This window comes from Oncorhynchus masou, chromosome 15 (genome assembly GCF_036934945.1).
Source record: "Oncorhynchus masou masou isolate Uvic2021 chromosome 15, UVic_Omas_1.1, whole genome shotgun sequence".
In the NCBI taxonomy this organism is placed as follows: domain Eukaryota; kingdom Metazoa; phylum Chordata; class Actinopteri; order Salmoniformes; family Salmonidae; genus Oncorhynchus; species Oncorhynchus masou.
In genome coordinates, this window is record NC_088226.1 from 74,498,319 (window position 1) to 74,511,259 (window position 12,941).

The 12,941-nt window shown below is 46.0% G+C and overlaps 1 protein-coding gene across 1 annotated transcript in view; it reads right to left on the reverse strand.

The window, feature by feature from the left end:
* Positions 1–9,059: 9,059 nt before the first annotated feature.
* sema7a (semaphorin 7A (JohnMiltonHagen blood group)) overlaps positions 9,060–12,941 on the reverse strand; it is a 95,213-nt gene continuing 91,331 nt past the window's right edge. Inside the window, exons 13-14 of the mRNA XM_064990229.1 lie at positions 9,741–9,814; positions 9,060–9,569 (exon numbers count right to left, since the gene is read on the reverse strand). Of these exons, the coding sequence (XP_064846301.1) occupies positions 9,091–9,569; positions 9,741–9,814 (553 nt within the window). The 3' untranslated portion in view covers positions 9,060–9,090. The remainder of the gene's footprint in view (positions 9,570–9,740; positions 9,815–12,941) is intronic.

Here is a 12,941-nt window from a genome sequence, read left to right on the forward strand (position 1 = left end):
GATCCATTCAACAACCAACCCTGGACAGTAGTTTGTTACAGATCCATTCAACAACTAACCCTGGACAGTAGTTTGTTACAGATCCATTCAACAACTAACCCTGGACAGTAGTTTGTTACAGATCCATTCAACAACCAACCCTGGACAGTAGTTTGTTATAGATCCATTCAACAACTAACCCTGGACAGTAGTTTGATAAAGATCCAGGCTTTGGCAGCTGGCGACCAGCTCTCACAATTCATTTGTGGATGTAATCGAATAAATAATATACTTGGCAAATAAATGACAAAAAAATGTAAAGAAATTATGCAGTTATATATATATATATATATAAATTAAATGATGCAGACAATTACATTGATAGAAGCAACAATCTATCTGCGACATTAAAACGGATCTACTTCCTGAAGAAAAATAAGCTAAACAACAAACAGTCGGTTTTCTACGTCTGCAAAACATTTCTACACGCAAAGGGTGGTTGTAATATTTATATCCAGGTCCTTGGTCAAGTGGGAGTTGACTCCCTGTGAATAGAATGCTGATATTGTTTGTGTTTCCACTGATTGTATGGTTTCAATGAGCCAATTAAGAGTCCTTACCATAGTCCTCCCCAAGGAACCAAGAAGTCCTTCAACTGAAAGAGAACACAGCAAACCACAACATTCAGGTCCACAATGACACGCCTCGGGTTCCAAGGATTTGATGTTGTCAAAAGTAACACAGCCACTCTGAAACAACCTTCACCCAACCCTTGGAACAATGTTACCTTCACTCAACCCCCAACCCTTTTTTGGGGGGTTCGAGGCCCTCTGATGCAGCCCCACCCAGGATATATCAGTGCCGCCTGCTAAACTGGGGGCTTAGTGTTCACACCCAAACTCTGGACACCCAAGGAGTTCAAGGGGCCTTATATATATATATATATATATGTGTGTGTGTGTGTGTGTGTGTGTGTGTGTGTGTGTGTGTGTGTGTGTGTGTGTGTGTGTGTGTGTGTGTGTGTGTGTGTGTGTGTGTGTGTGTGTGTGTGTGTGTCTGTGTGTCTGTGTGTATAATATTATATATCATAACGCCTCAGCCCTTTCACATCCCCTACGCTGCTGCTATCTGAGGTTTGTGTGTGTGTGTGTGTGTGTGTGTGTGTGTGTGTGTGTGTGTGTGTGTGTGTGTGTGTAGTGCTGATCGTAGGGGAATGTGGGGTTATTCAAACAGTAAAACAGCTGCTGTTGAGGAAAACACTGCTGTGGCTGCAGAACAGAATCTACCAACGAGGGTATGAGTGAGAGTATTGTATTGTTAACAACAAGAGGCTAGAATCAGCAAGTCAGAGCTGGTTTGTTTGACTCGAGTCATTACACAGGACGAGATGACTACAACGTCATTCTCCAACATGAGGAGACTCGAGACTCTCTTCAAACCCGGATAGCTGAAGTGTTACAGATTTGCGAGAAGGTAGAAGTGTGATCTCAGATTGAGCCGAGATATACGCAGAGTTCAACGTTAATCCCAGGACTGATGTAATGAGGAGTCATGGCAACCATAGCACTTCCACCCCCCCTTAGCTGAAGACAGTTCTGACTCAGCTGTAGAATTAGGCCAACGAGACGTGTTGTGGAACCGGCCCTTGTCTCCGGGGTAATTCTGTAGCCTCCTGGCCAGGGCCGTTTGATTCCAGCCTTGGGTACTGTGTTGTCAGCTCTGGCTTAATTCCATGGTCTTTATTAAAGTGACCCGGGGTTCGGACAGATGCACCGCTGACGGACCGGCGGCTACATGCACCTCAGACTGCTGGGAAAGGAGGGATTGGAACCGTTTATAACAGCATGGTAATCTGAACACACACACACACAGATGCACACGCACACGCACACGCAGACACATGCACACACACACACACACACACACACACACACGCAGACACATGCACACACACACACACACACACACACACACACACACACACACACACACACACACACACACACACACACACACACACACACACACACACACACACACACACACACACACACACACACACACACACACACACACACACACACACACACACAAACACACAACCAGAAGTGAAACTCACACACTTCATTCAGATACTAAATGTACACATCAACATCAGTGAAATAAGCATGTATTCCTTAGCTAATGGTGAGAATCCCCAAAATGTACAAGTCATTCCAAAATGTTTCTATGGACCATCCTCTTGGGAAAAGGGCTAACCGAATGAAGGAACAAAACAACAGAAACCAAACTCGAGACAAAGGAAAGTAAACCAAAGGGCAGCAGACCAGTGAGGGAGTCTGTCTGATTCAGCCCCCGTGTTGGTGTGACCTGCGTGATTACATGGATGACTTCTACTGTATTCCTGTGAGACGTTGACTATGGAGGGTTTAAAGTGAGACATGTTGAATGGAGGGTTTAGAGTGAGACATGTTGACTATGGAGGGTTTAGAGTGAGACATGTTGAATGGAGGGTTTAGAGTGAGACATGTTGACTATGGAGGGTTTAGAGTGAGACATGTTGAATATGGAGGGTTTAAAGTGAGACATGTTGACTATGGAGGGTTTAGAGTGAGACATGTTGACTATGGAGGGTTTAGAGTGAGACATGTTGACTATGGAGGGTTTAAAGTGAGACATGTTGAATGGAGGGTTTAGAGTGAGACATGTTGACTATGGAGGGTTTAGAGTGAGACATGTTGAATGGAGGGTTTAGAGTGAGACATGTTGACTATGGAGGGTTTAGAGTGAGACATGTTGACTATGGAGGGTTTAAAGTGAGACATGTTGACTATGGAGGGTTTAGAGTGAGACATGTTGACTATGGAGGGTTTAGAGTGAGACATGTTGACTATGGAGGGTTTAAAGTGAGACATGTTGAATGGAGGGTTTAGAGTGAGACATGTTGACTTTGGAGGGTTTAAAGTGAGACATGTTGAATGGAGGGTTTAGAGTGAGACATGTTGACTTTGGAGGGTTTAGAGTGAGACATGTTGACTATGGAGGGTTTAAAGTGAGACATGTTGAATGGAGGGTTTAGAGTGAGACATGTTGACTATGGAGGGTTTAAAGTAAGACATGTTGACTATGGAGGGTTTAGAGTGAGACATGTTGACTATGGAGGGTTTAGAGTGAGACGTGTTGAATGGAGGGTTTAGAGTGAGACATGTTGACTATGGAGGGTTTAGAGTGAGACATGTTGAATGGAGGGTTTAGAGTGAGACATGTTGACTATGGAGGGTTTAAAGTAAGACATGTTGACTATGGAGGGTTTAGAGTGAGACCTGTTGACTATGGAGGGTTTAAAGTGAGACATGTTGAATGGAGGGTTTAAAGTAAGACATGTTGACTATGGAGGGTTTAGAGTGAGACATGTTGACTATGGAGGGTTTAGAGTGAGACATGTTGACCATGGAGGGTTTAAAGTGAGACATGTTGACTATGGAGGGTTTAAAGTGAGACATGTTGGCTATGGAGGGGTTAGAGTGAGACATGTTGACCATGGAGGGTTTAAAGTATGATATGTTGACTATGGAGGGTTTAAAGTGAGATATGTTGACTATGGAGGGTTTAAAGTGAGATATGTTGACTATGGAGGGTTTAAACTGAGACATGTTGACTATGGAGGGTTTAGAGTGAGACATGTTGACCATGGAGGGTTTAGAGTGAGACATGTTGACCATGGAGGGTTTAAAGTGAGACATGTTGACTATGGAGGGTTTAGAGTGAGACATGTTGACTATGGGGGGTTTAAAGTGAGACATGTTGACTATGGAGGGTTTAGAGTGAGACATGTTGACTATGGAGGGTTTAGAGTGAGACATGTTGACTATGGAGGGTTTAGAGTGAGACATGTTGACTATGGAGGGTTTAAAGTGACACGAGTGATTAAATGACACAGAAAATAATAGCTCCCAAATCAGACACTGCTCTGTCATTAAAACATCACAGTAATCTACAAGATGAACTCTCTGTTGAAAACTGTACTTTGTTATTCATAATATCCAACTTTAGGTTTATAAGACCTTTCCTTCTTCCGGAGGCCCTGCCTCCTGCAATGCTGTGATGTTCTCACATCTAAGATATTGCCTCACAACCTGGTCACAAGCAGGAGCTATTCTGAAACCAATTGAATCACTCAAACAAACAAACACTGAATATTTATGATAATAAACCAAACAGTTACCACCATTGTCATTTACGAACATCATTTATTTAGTCTGGATAGCTTTATGTAGATGCAAGCCTTGTCTTTAAGATCCTGCATGGTCTCCACCCCTACGTCGGCATATCATGCTCAATGAAAGCACCTCTCGGAGAACAAGGGCAGTAAATAGAGGGGAAAACGTTGTCCCTTTTCAACACAGAAACAATCGGCCAATCTGTTAGAGCTACAATATGCTGGAATGCAATTCCCATGGAATTGAGAAGCTGCAAGGATTATTGTAAGCATGGCTAAAATCTATCCACACCTGTACATGAGTTATCAGGGGTTCTTCATATGACGACAGTTGATGATGGTGTTGTTGTTGTGATTAGAATGATGTATTATATATTATTGGATGTAATGTATTGGCATGTTGTATTGTTTTAGTGAGTACTTGTATTGTGACTATGTAATTGTCCTTACCTGTCCTGGTGCTAATTAGCTATTGGCTAACCCCGGCACATTTACATGGATATTGCATTATTGTAATATAGATGTTGATTAATGTGCATTGTCCCCTATAAATAAATAAAACAAACAATATACTGTTTGATATAATGACAGGCTAACTACAAATACCTAGGTGTCTGGTTAGATTGTAAACTCTCCTTCCAGACTCACATTAAGCATCTCCAATCCAAAGTTATATCTAGAATCAGCTTCCTATTTCGCAACAAAGCCTCCTTCACTCATGCTGCCAAACATAACCCTGTAAAACTGACAATCCTACCGATCCTTGACTTCGGTGATGTAATTTACAAAATAGCCTCCAACACTCTACTCAGCAAATTGGATGCAGTCTATCACAGTGCCATCTGTTTTGTCACCAAAGCCCCATACACTACCCACCATTGCGACCTGTACGCTCTCGTTGGTTGACCCTCGCTTCATATTCGTCGCCAAACCCACTGGCTCCAGGTTATCTACAAGTCTCTGCTAGGTAAAGCCCCACCTTATCTCAGCTCACTGGTCACCATAACAACACCCACACGTAGGCACACGCTCCAGCAGGTATATCTCTCTGGTCATCCCCAAAGCCAACTCTTCTTTGGCCGCCTTTCCTTCCAGTTCTCTGCTGCCCATGACTGGAATGAATTGCAAAAATCACTGAAGCTGGAGACTCATATCTCCCTCACTAACTTTAAGCACCAGCTGTCAGGGCAGCTTCCAGATCATTGCACATGTACATAGCCCATCTGTAAATAGCCCATCCAACTACCCTCATCCCCATACTGTTGTTTATTTTATTTATACATATTTTTATTTATTGCTCCTTTGCACCCCAGTATCTCTACATGAACATTCATCTTCTGCACTTCTATCACTCCAGTGTTTAATTGCTAAATTGTAATTATTTCGCCACTATGGCCTATTTATTGCCTTACCTCCCTAATCTTACTTAATTTGCACACACTGCGTATAGACTTTTCTATTGTGTTATTGACTGTACATTTGTTTATTCCATATGTAACTCTGTGTTGTTGTTTGTGTCGCACTGCTTTGCTTTATCTTGGCCAGCTCGCAGTTGTAAATGAAAACTTGTTAAATAAAGGTTGAAATAAATATTTTTTTGAATAAATAAAAACTGCTGTTGCTCACTAGTCTAATCAAGTCTGTATGGTGCCTGAGGAGGATGGTCCTCCCCTTTCCTCCTCTGAGGAGCCTCCACTGATACAGATCCACATGTCCTTATTCAGTCCTACTCCTTCCTTGCGGTGCCAAAAACATGATTTACCCCCAGCACTTGGGGGGTTGTGTGTCTATGTGTATGTGTGTGCACCCTTCTGGGAGTGTGTTCAGCCTCATAACTCAATGATACAGGGAGGAAAAGGGGGGGGGGGATTGGAAGAGGAGGAGAAGGAAGGGGAGGAGAAGGAAGGGGAGGAGGGGGAGGAGGAGGAAGGGGAGGAGGAGGAAGGGGGAGGAGGGGGAGGAGGAGGAAGGGGAGGAGGAGGAAGAGGAGGAGGAGGAGGAAGGGGAGGAGGAAGAGGAGGAGGAAGGGGAGGAGGGGGAGGAGGAGGAGGAGGAGGAGGAGGAGGAAGGGGAGGAGGAGGAGGAGGAAGAGGAGGAGAAGGGGGGAGGAAGGAAGGGAGGAGGAAGGGGAGGAGGGGGAGGAGGAGGAAGGGGAGGAGGGGGAGGAGGAGGAAGAGGAGGAGGGGGAGGAGGAGGAAGAGGAGAAGGAGGAGGGGGGAGGAAGGGGAGGAGGAGGATGAGGAGGAGGGGGGAAGAAGGGGAGGAGGAGGAGGAGGAGGAGGAGGAGGAGGAGGAGGAGGAGGAGGGGGGAGGAGGAGGAGGAGAGGAGGAAGGGGAGGAGGAGGAAGGGGAGGAAGGGGAGGAGGACACTGTTAAGTGTTGATGTTGTGTCCAGACCAGGAGGAGTTGGGACAGAAGAGTCTTTCAGGGAAAGGGTGTTAACTCTTCTCTGATGTTTCACCCCGAGAGAACACTCCACCCTTTTCTCTGATATCAGAGGGTGTGTCTGGATCTGGGCCAAGCTGTTGCATGTCACGTCCCAGGAGACCTCAAATTAACTGGTGGAGCAGTGCTGCAGGTCATTGCCAAGTCTCTTTGGGTACAAAAGGCCAGGGCTTCACCAAACACACGGCGGCAATGACAGAGTCAGTACCTGCTGGACCTTGCTAATGCAATGGGAGTCTGTATGACAGAGCCTCTTTGGCCTGTTTACCCCAAGTGACTAACAATCTAATTGTCCTTAACTGCTCTTATCCTGAGCCTTCTGAGCAACAATCATGTGGTTATTTTGGGAGGGATTTTCTTCTACGCAACAGAATTCCTTCCACCAAGAGTCCTGCTGCTATCTAACATAGTGGTGAAGAAAGTGCTCTGGCTCCTGCCCAGACTGATCTGCACAACAGCCTGTTCAATCAGTACCAAACGGAAGGAAACTGACTGAGACATGGAGGGTTTCTAAATGTTTTGTTACGGTGTGCCCTAATGAACATGACCCAGGTTAAACGTTCTCCCAAAACAACCTCCCCCCCCGACCTATTATAACTGTATAAGAGGTCGGGGGGGTGGGGGGGTTGTTATGGGAGAACGTTCAGAAAGTATTCAGACCCCTTGACTTTTTCCCTTTTTGTTTTTACATTACAGCCTTATTCTAAAATGTATTCAATTGTTATTTTTTTACTCAGCAGTCTACATACAAAACCCCATAATGACATGACAATACTCCATAATGACATCACATACCCCATAATGACATCACAAAACCCCATAATGACATCACAATACCCCATAATGACATCACAATACCCCATAATGGTCATCACAATACCCCATAATGACATCATATACCCCATAATGACATCACAAAACCCCATAATGACATCACAATACCCCATAATGGTCATCACAATACCCCATAATGACCAAGCAAAAACAGGTTTTAGAAATGTCTGCAAAAAAACCAACTGAAATATCTGAAAAAACTGAAACATTTTCATTCAGACTCTTTACTCAGTACTTTCCTCTCAAGCTCTGTCAGGTTGGATGGGGAGCGTCTCTGCATAGGTATTTTCAGGTCTCTCCAGAGATGTTTCATCGGGTTCGAGTCCAGGCTCTGGCTGGACCACTGAAGAACATTCAGAGACTTGTCCCGAAACCACTCCTGCGTCGTCTTGGCTGTGTGCTTAGGGTCGGTTACGGTTGTTATTACAGTTGTTGTCCTGTTGGAAGCTTTCCATTAAGGATCTCTGTACTTTGCTCTGTTCATCTTTCCCTCCATCCTGACTAGTGTCCCAGTCCCTGCCGCTGAAAAACATTCCCACATCATCATGATGCCACCACCATGCTTCAGCGTAGGCATGGTGCTAGGTGTCCTCCAGACGTGGTTGTTTCAAGTTCAATACCGTTTCTCATGGTTTGAGAGTCCTTTAGGTGCCTTTTGGCAAACTCCAAGCGGGTTATCATGTGTATTTTACTGAGGAGTGGCTTCCATCTGACCTCTCTACCATAAAGGCCTGATTGGTGGAGTGCTGCAGAGATGGTTGTCCTTCTGGAAGGTTCTCTCTGGAGCTCATCGGGTTCTTGGTCACCTCCCTGATCAAGGCCGTTCTCCCCTAATTGCTCAGTTTGGCCGGACGGCCAGCTCTAGAAAGAGTCTTGGCGGTTCCAAACTTCTTTCATTTAAGAATGATGGAGGCCACTGTGTTCTTGGGGACCTTCAATGCTGCAGAAATGTTTTGGTACCCTTCCCCAGATCTGTGCCTCGACTCAATACTGTCTCGGGGCTCTAGGGACAATTCCTTCGACCTCATGGCTTGGTTTTTGCTCTGACATGTACTGTCAACTGTGGAACCTTACATAGACAGTTGTGTGTCTTTCCAAATCATGTCCAATCAATTGAATTTACCACAGGTGGACTCCAAGTTGTAGAAACATCTCAAGGATGATCAATGGAAACAGGATGCACCTGAGCTCAGTTTACAGTCCCATAGCAAAGGCTCTGAATACTTATGTAAATTAGTTATTTCTGATTTTTAATACATTAGCAAAACATTTTTAGAAACCTGTTTTTGCTTTGTCATTATGGGGTATTGTGATGTCATTATGGGGTATTGTGATGTCATTATGGGGTATTGTGATGTCATTATGGGGTATTGTGATGTCATTATGGGGTATTGTGATGTCATTATGGGGTATTGTGATGTCATTATGGGGTGTTGTGTGTGGATTGAGGAGTTTTTTAATGTATATTTTTTAATCCATTTTAGAATAAGGCTGTAACGTAACAAAATGTGGAAAAAGACAAGGGGTCTGAACAGTTTCTGAATGCACCGTGGATCCATTATAGAGCAGATGTACAGTGTCATATCATTATGAAGTCCATAGTGGACATGATTTTATTGCAGAAGTTGCACGATAATGTCCAAAGCTGCAAAGGTCACGAACCATCCCGCCTGCATTGCCATAGTTGCTGTTGCTCCGTTGTTCTTAGAGTCCTCTATGTTAGTACTGATGGTTCCCACCGGTCTAGCAGGCCTGCTGATTATGCTTTGGTTGTGGTTACTCAGCAGCTGTGTAGCTCGGACCACCCTCACCACCCTGGTATAGTCTCTCTCCTTGGAGACACACTGGTACTTCCCATAATGCTCTGTCTGCATGGAGGGGATGAGATGGAGACAGCTGGCCTGCAGTCGCAGACAGGGGCGTGTCGTGCCCAGGTGTTCCCAGCTGTAGTGGGCGTGGTAGGAGTCTATGGGACAGGACAGGTAGAAGGGGACGTTCAGGGGCACAGAGTGGACCGATGCACCGAGGGCGTTCAGGGACGAGGAGGGCTGGGTGTCACGTCTGGTCCTGTTGCTGGTGGGCTTCTTTGGTTCTGGAGAAAGAGTCGGAGAAATGTATTTAACAAGGCAGGGGAATGAAAATCCTATTCATTCAATACATTCCAAACCAAATAACAGTGGTCATCAGATTGACTCATTTGATTGATTAATTGATTGATTGATTGTATTATTATCAGTGTGTGAGATGTCGATGTACAGTGTACCTTCTGATATTTTAACTCCTGCTGTTTTAGGGCACACATTAGTTTGTCCTCCATCAATATTTTGAATGCCTCCCCTATGGAAAGAAAAACAACAACATTTTAATGACAACGTTCAGTTCACTAAGACAACCACTGAGACTATATCAGTTTAGATACAGTAGACAGCAATGCTAGGTATATAAAGAACAACCAAAAGTGGTCCTGCCAGTTACTGTAAAAGGCTCTTTGGGGTCTAGGCTGGTTACTGTAAAAGGCTCTTTGGGGTCTAGGCCGGTTACTGTAAAAGGCTATTTGGGGTCTAGGCTGGTTACTGTAAAAGGCTCTTTGGGGTGTAGGCCAGTTACTGTAAAAGGCTCTTTGGGGTTGTCGGCCAGTTACTGTAAAAGGCTCTTTGGGGTGTCGGCCAGTTACTGTAAAAGGCTCTTTGGGGTGTCGGCCGGTTACTGTAAAAGGCTCTTTGGGGTGTAGGCCAGTTACTGTAAAAGGCTCTTTGGGGTGTCGGCCAGTTACTGTAAAAGGCTCTTTGGGGTTGTTGGAGCGAACCATTAAGGAGAGCTCAGCATTAAATATAGATAGGTTTAGTTGCTAGGCTGAAGTAGCAAGGACATGCACATTAAGAGAAGATGACACCCAGGCTATGCTCTATGTTTGAAAGAGTACATTAGACCAAACGTATATTTATGACAGCTGGACGTACTATGGTCAGCAGGATACAGGAAGAAGGATGGAAGCTAGGTAACTGATGACTAACACGTGAAACATAAGCATGCAATGCATACAGTATGTTGAGGACGTGAAAAGGCTTCTACCGTCGTTAGAACCCAACCAAAAGCAGATATGAGCGTCAGTGGGCGTGAACGAGCTCTGAGATGAGAAGAAAATATTGAAGGAAGGTCAAGGGAAGCTATTTGTATATAGAGGGAGGGGACTCTATACGTTATGCAAAGACAGAATCCTACAAAGGCAGGACTCTGTAATATGAAAATTTAGTCTCTTTCCATGGAGGAGCTTGGACCTGTTATGTTAGTGATAGGGCCCTTCCATAGAGGCCCTGTTATGTTAGTGATAGGGCCCTTCCATGGAGGGGCTCAGCCCTGTTATGTTAGTGATAGGGCCCTTCCATGGAGGCCCTGTTATGTTAGTGATAGGGTCCTTCCATGGAGGCCCTGTTATGTTAGTGATAGGGTCCTTCCATAGAGGGGCTCAGCCCTGTTATGTTAGTGATAGGGCCCTTCCATGGAGGGGCTCAGCCCTGTTATGTTAGTGATAGGGTCCTTCCATGGAGGCCCTGTTATGTTAGTGATAGGGTCCTTCCATGGAGGCCCTGTTATGTTAGTGATAGGGTCCTTCCATGGAGGCCCTGTTATGTTAGTGATAGGGTCCTTCCATGGAGGGGCTCAGCCCTGTTATGTTAGTGATAGGGCCCTTCCATAGAGGCCCTGTTATGTTAGTGATAGGGCCCTTCCATGGAGGGGCTCAGCCCTGTTATGTTAGTGATAGGGCCCTTCCATGGAGGCCCTGTTATGTTAGTGATAGGGTCCTTCCATGGAGGGGCTCAGCCCTGTTATGTTAGTGATAGGGCCCTTCCATGGAGGCCCTGTTATGTTAGTGATAGGGCCCTTCCATGGAGGGGCTCAGCCCTGTTACGTTAGTGATAGGGTCCTTCCATAGAGGCCCTGTTATGTTAGTGATAGGGCCCTTCCATGGAGGGGCTCAGCCCTGTTATGTTAGTGATAGGGCCCTTCCATGGAGGCCCTGTTATGTTAGTGATAGGGCCCTTCCATGGAGGGGCTCAGCCCTGTTATGTTAGTGATAGGGTCCTTCCATGGAGGCCCTGTTATGTTAGTGATAGGGTCCTTCCATGGAGGCCCTGTTATGTTAGTGATAGGGCCCTTCCATGGAGGCCCTGTTATGTTAGTGATAGGGTCCTTCCATGGAGGGGCTCAGCCCTGTTATGTTAGTGATAGGGTCCTTCCATGGAGGCCCTGTTATGTTAGTGATAGGGCCCTTCCATGGAGGCCCTGTTATGTTAGTGATAGGGTCCTTCCATGGAGGCCCTGTTATGTTAGTGATAGGGCCCTTCCATAGAGGCCCTGTTATGTTAGTGATAGGGTCCTTCCATGGAGGCCCTGTTATGTTAGTGATAGGGCCCTTCCATAGAGGCCCTGTTATGTTAGTGATAGGGCCCTTCCATGGAGGGGCTCAGCCCTGTTATGTTAGTGATAGGGCCCTTCCATGGAGGCCCTGTTATGTTAGTGATAGGGTCCTTCCATGGAGGCCCTGTTATGTTAGTGATAGGGTCCTTCCATAGAGGGGCTAAGCCCTGTTATGTTAGTGATAGGGCCCTTCCATGGAGGGGCTCAGCCCTGTTATGTTAGTGATAGGGCCCTTCCATGGAGGGGCTCAGCCCTGTTATGTTAGTGATAGGGTCCTTCCATGGAGGGGCTCAGCCCTGTTATGTTAGTGATAGGGCCCTTCCATAGAGGCCCTGTTATGTTAGTGATAGGGCCCTTCCATGGAGGGGCTCAGCCCTGTTATGTTAGTGATAGGGCCCTTCCATGGAGGCCCTGTTATGTTAGTGATAGGGCCCTTCCATGGAGGGGCTCAGCCCTGTTACGTTAGTGATAGGGTCCTTCCATAGAGGCCCTGTTATGTTAGTGATAGGGCCCTTCCATGGAGGGGCTCAGCCCTGTTATGTTAGTGATAGAGTCCTTCCATGGAGGGGCTCAGCCCTGTTATGTTAGCGATAGGGTCCTTCCATGGAGGGGCTCAGCCCTGTTATGTTAGTGATAGGGCCCTTCCATGGAGGCCCTGTTATGTTAGTGATAGGGTCCTTCCATGGAGGCCTTGTTATGTTAGTGATAGGGTCCTTCCATGGAGGGGCTCAGCCCTGTTATGTTAGTGATAGAGTCCTTCCATGGAGGGGCTCAGCCCTGTTATGTTAGTGATAGGGTCCTTCCATGGAGGCCCTGTTATGTTAGTGATAGGGTCCTTCCATGGAGGGGCTCGGCCCTGTTATGTTAGTGATAGGGTCCTTCCATGGAGGCCCTGTTATGTTAGTGATAGAGTCCTTCCATGGAGGGGCTCAGCCCTGTTATGTTAGTGATAGGGTCCTTCCATGGAGGGGCTCGGCCCTGTTATGTTAGTGATAGGGTCCTTCCATGGAGGCCCTGTTACGTTAGTGATAGGGTCCTTCCATGG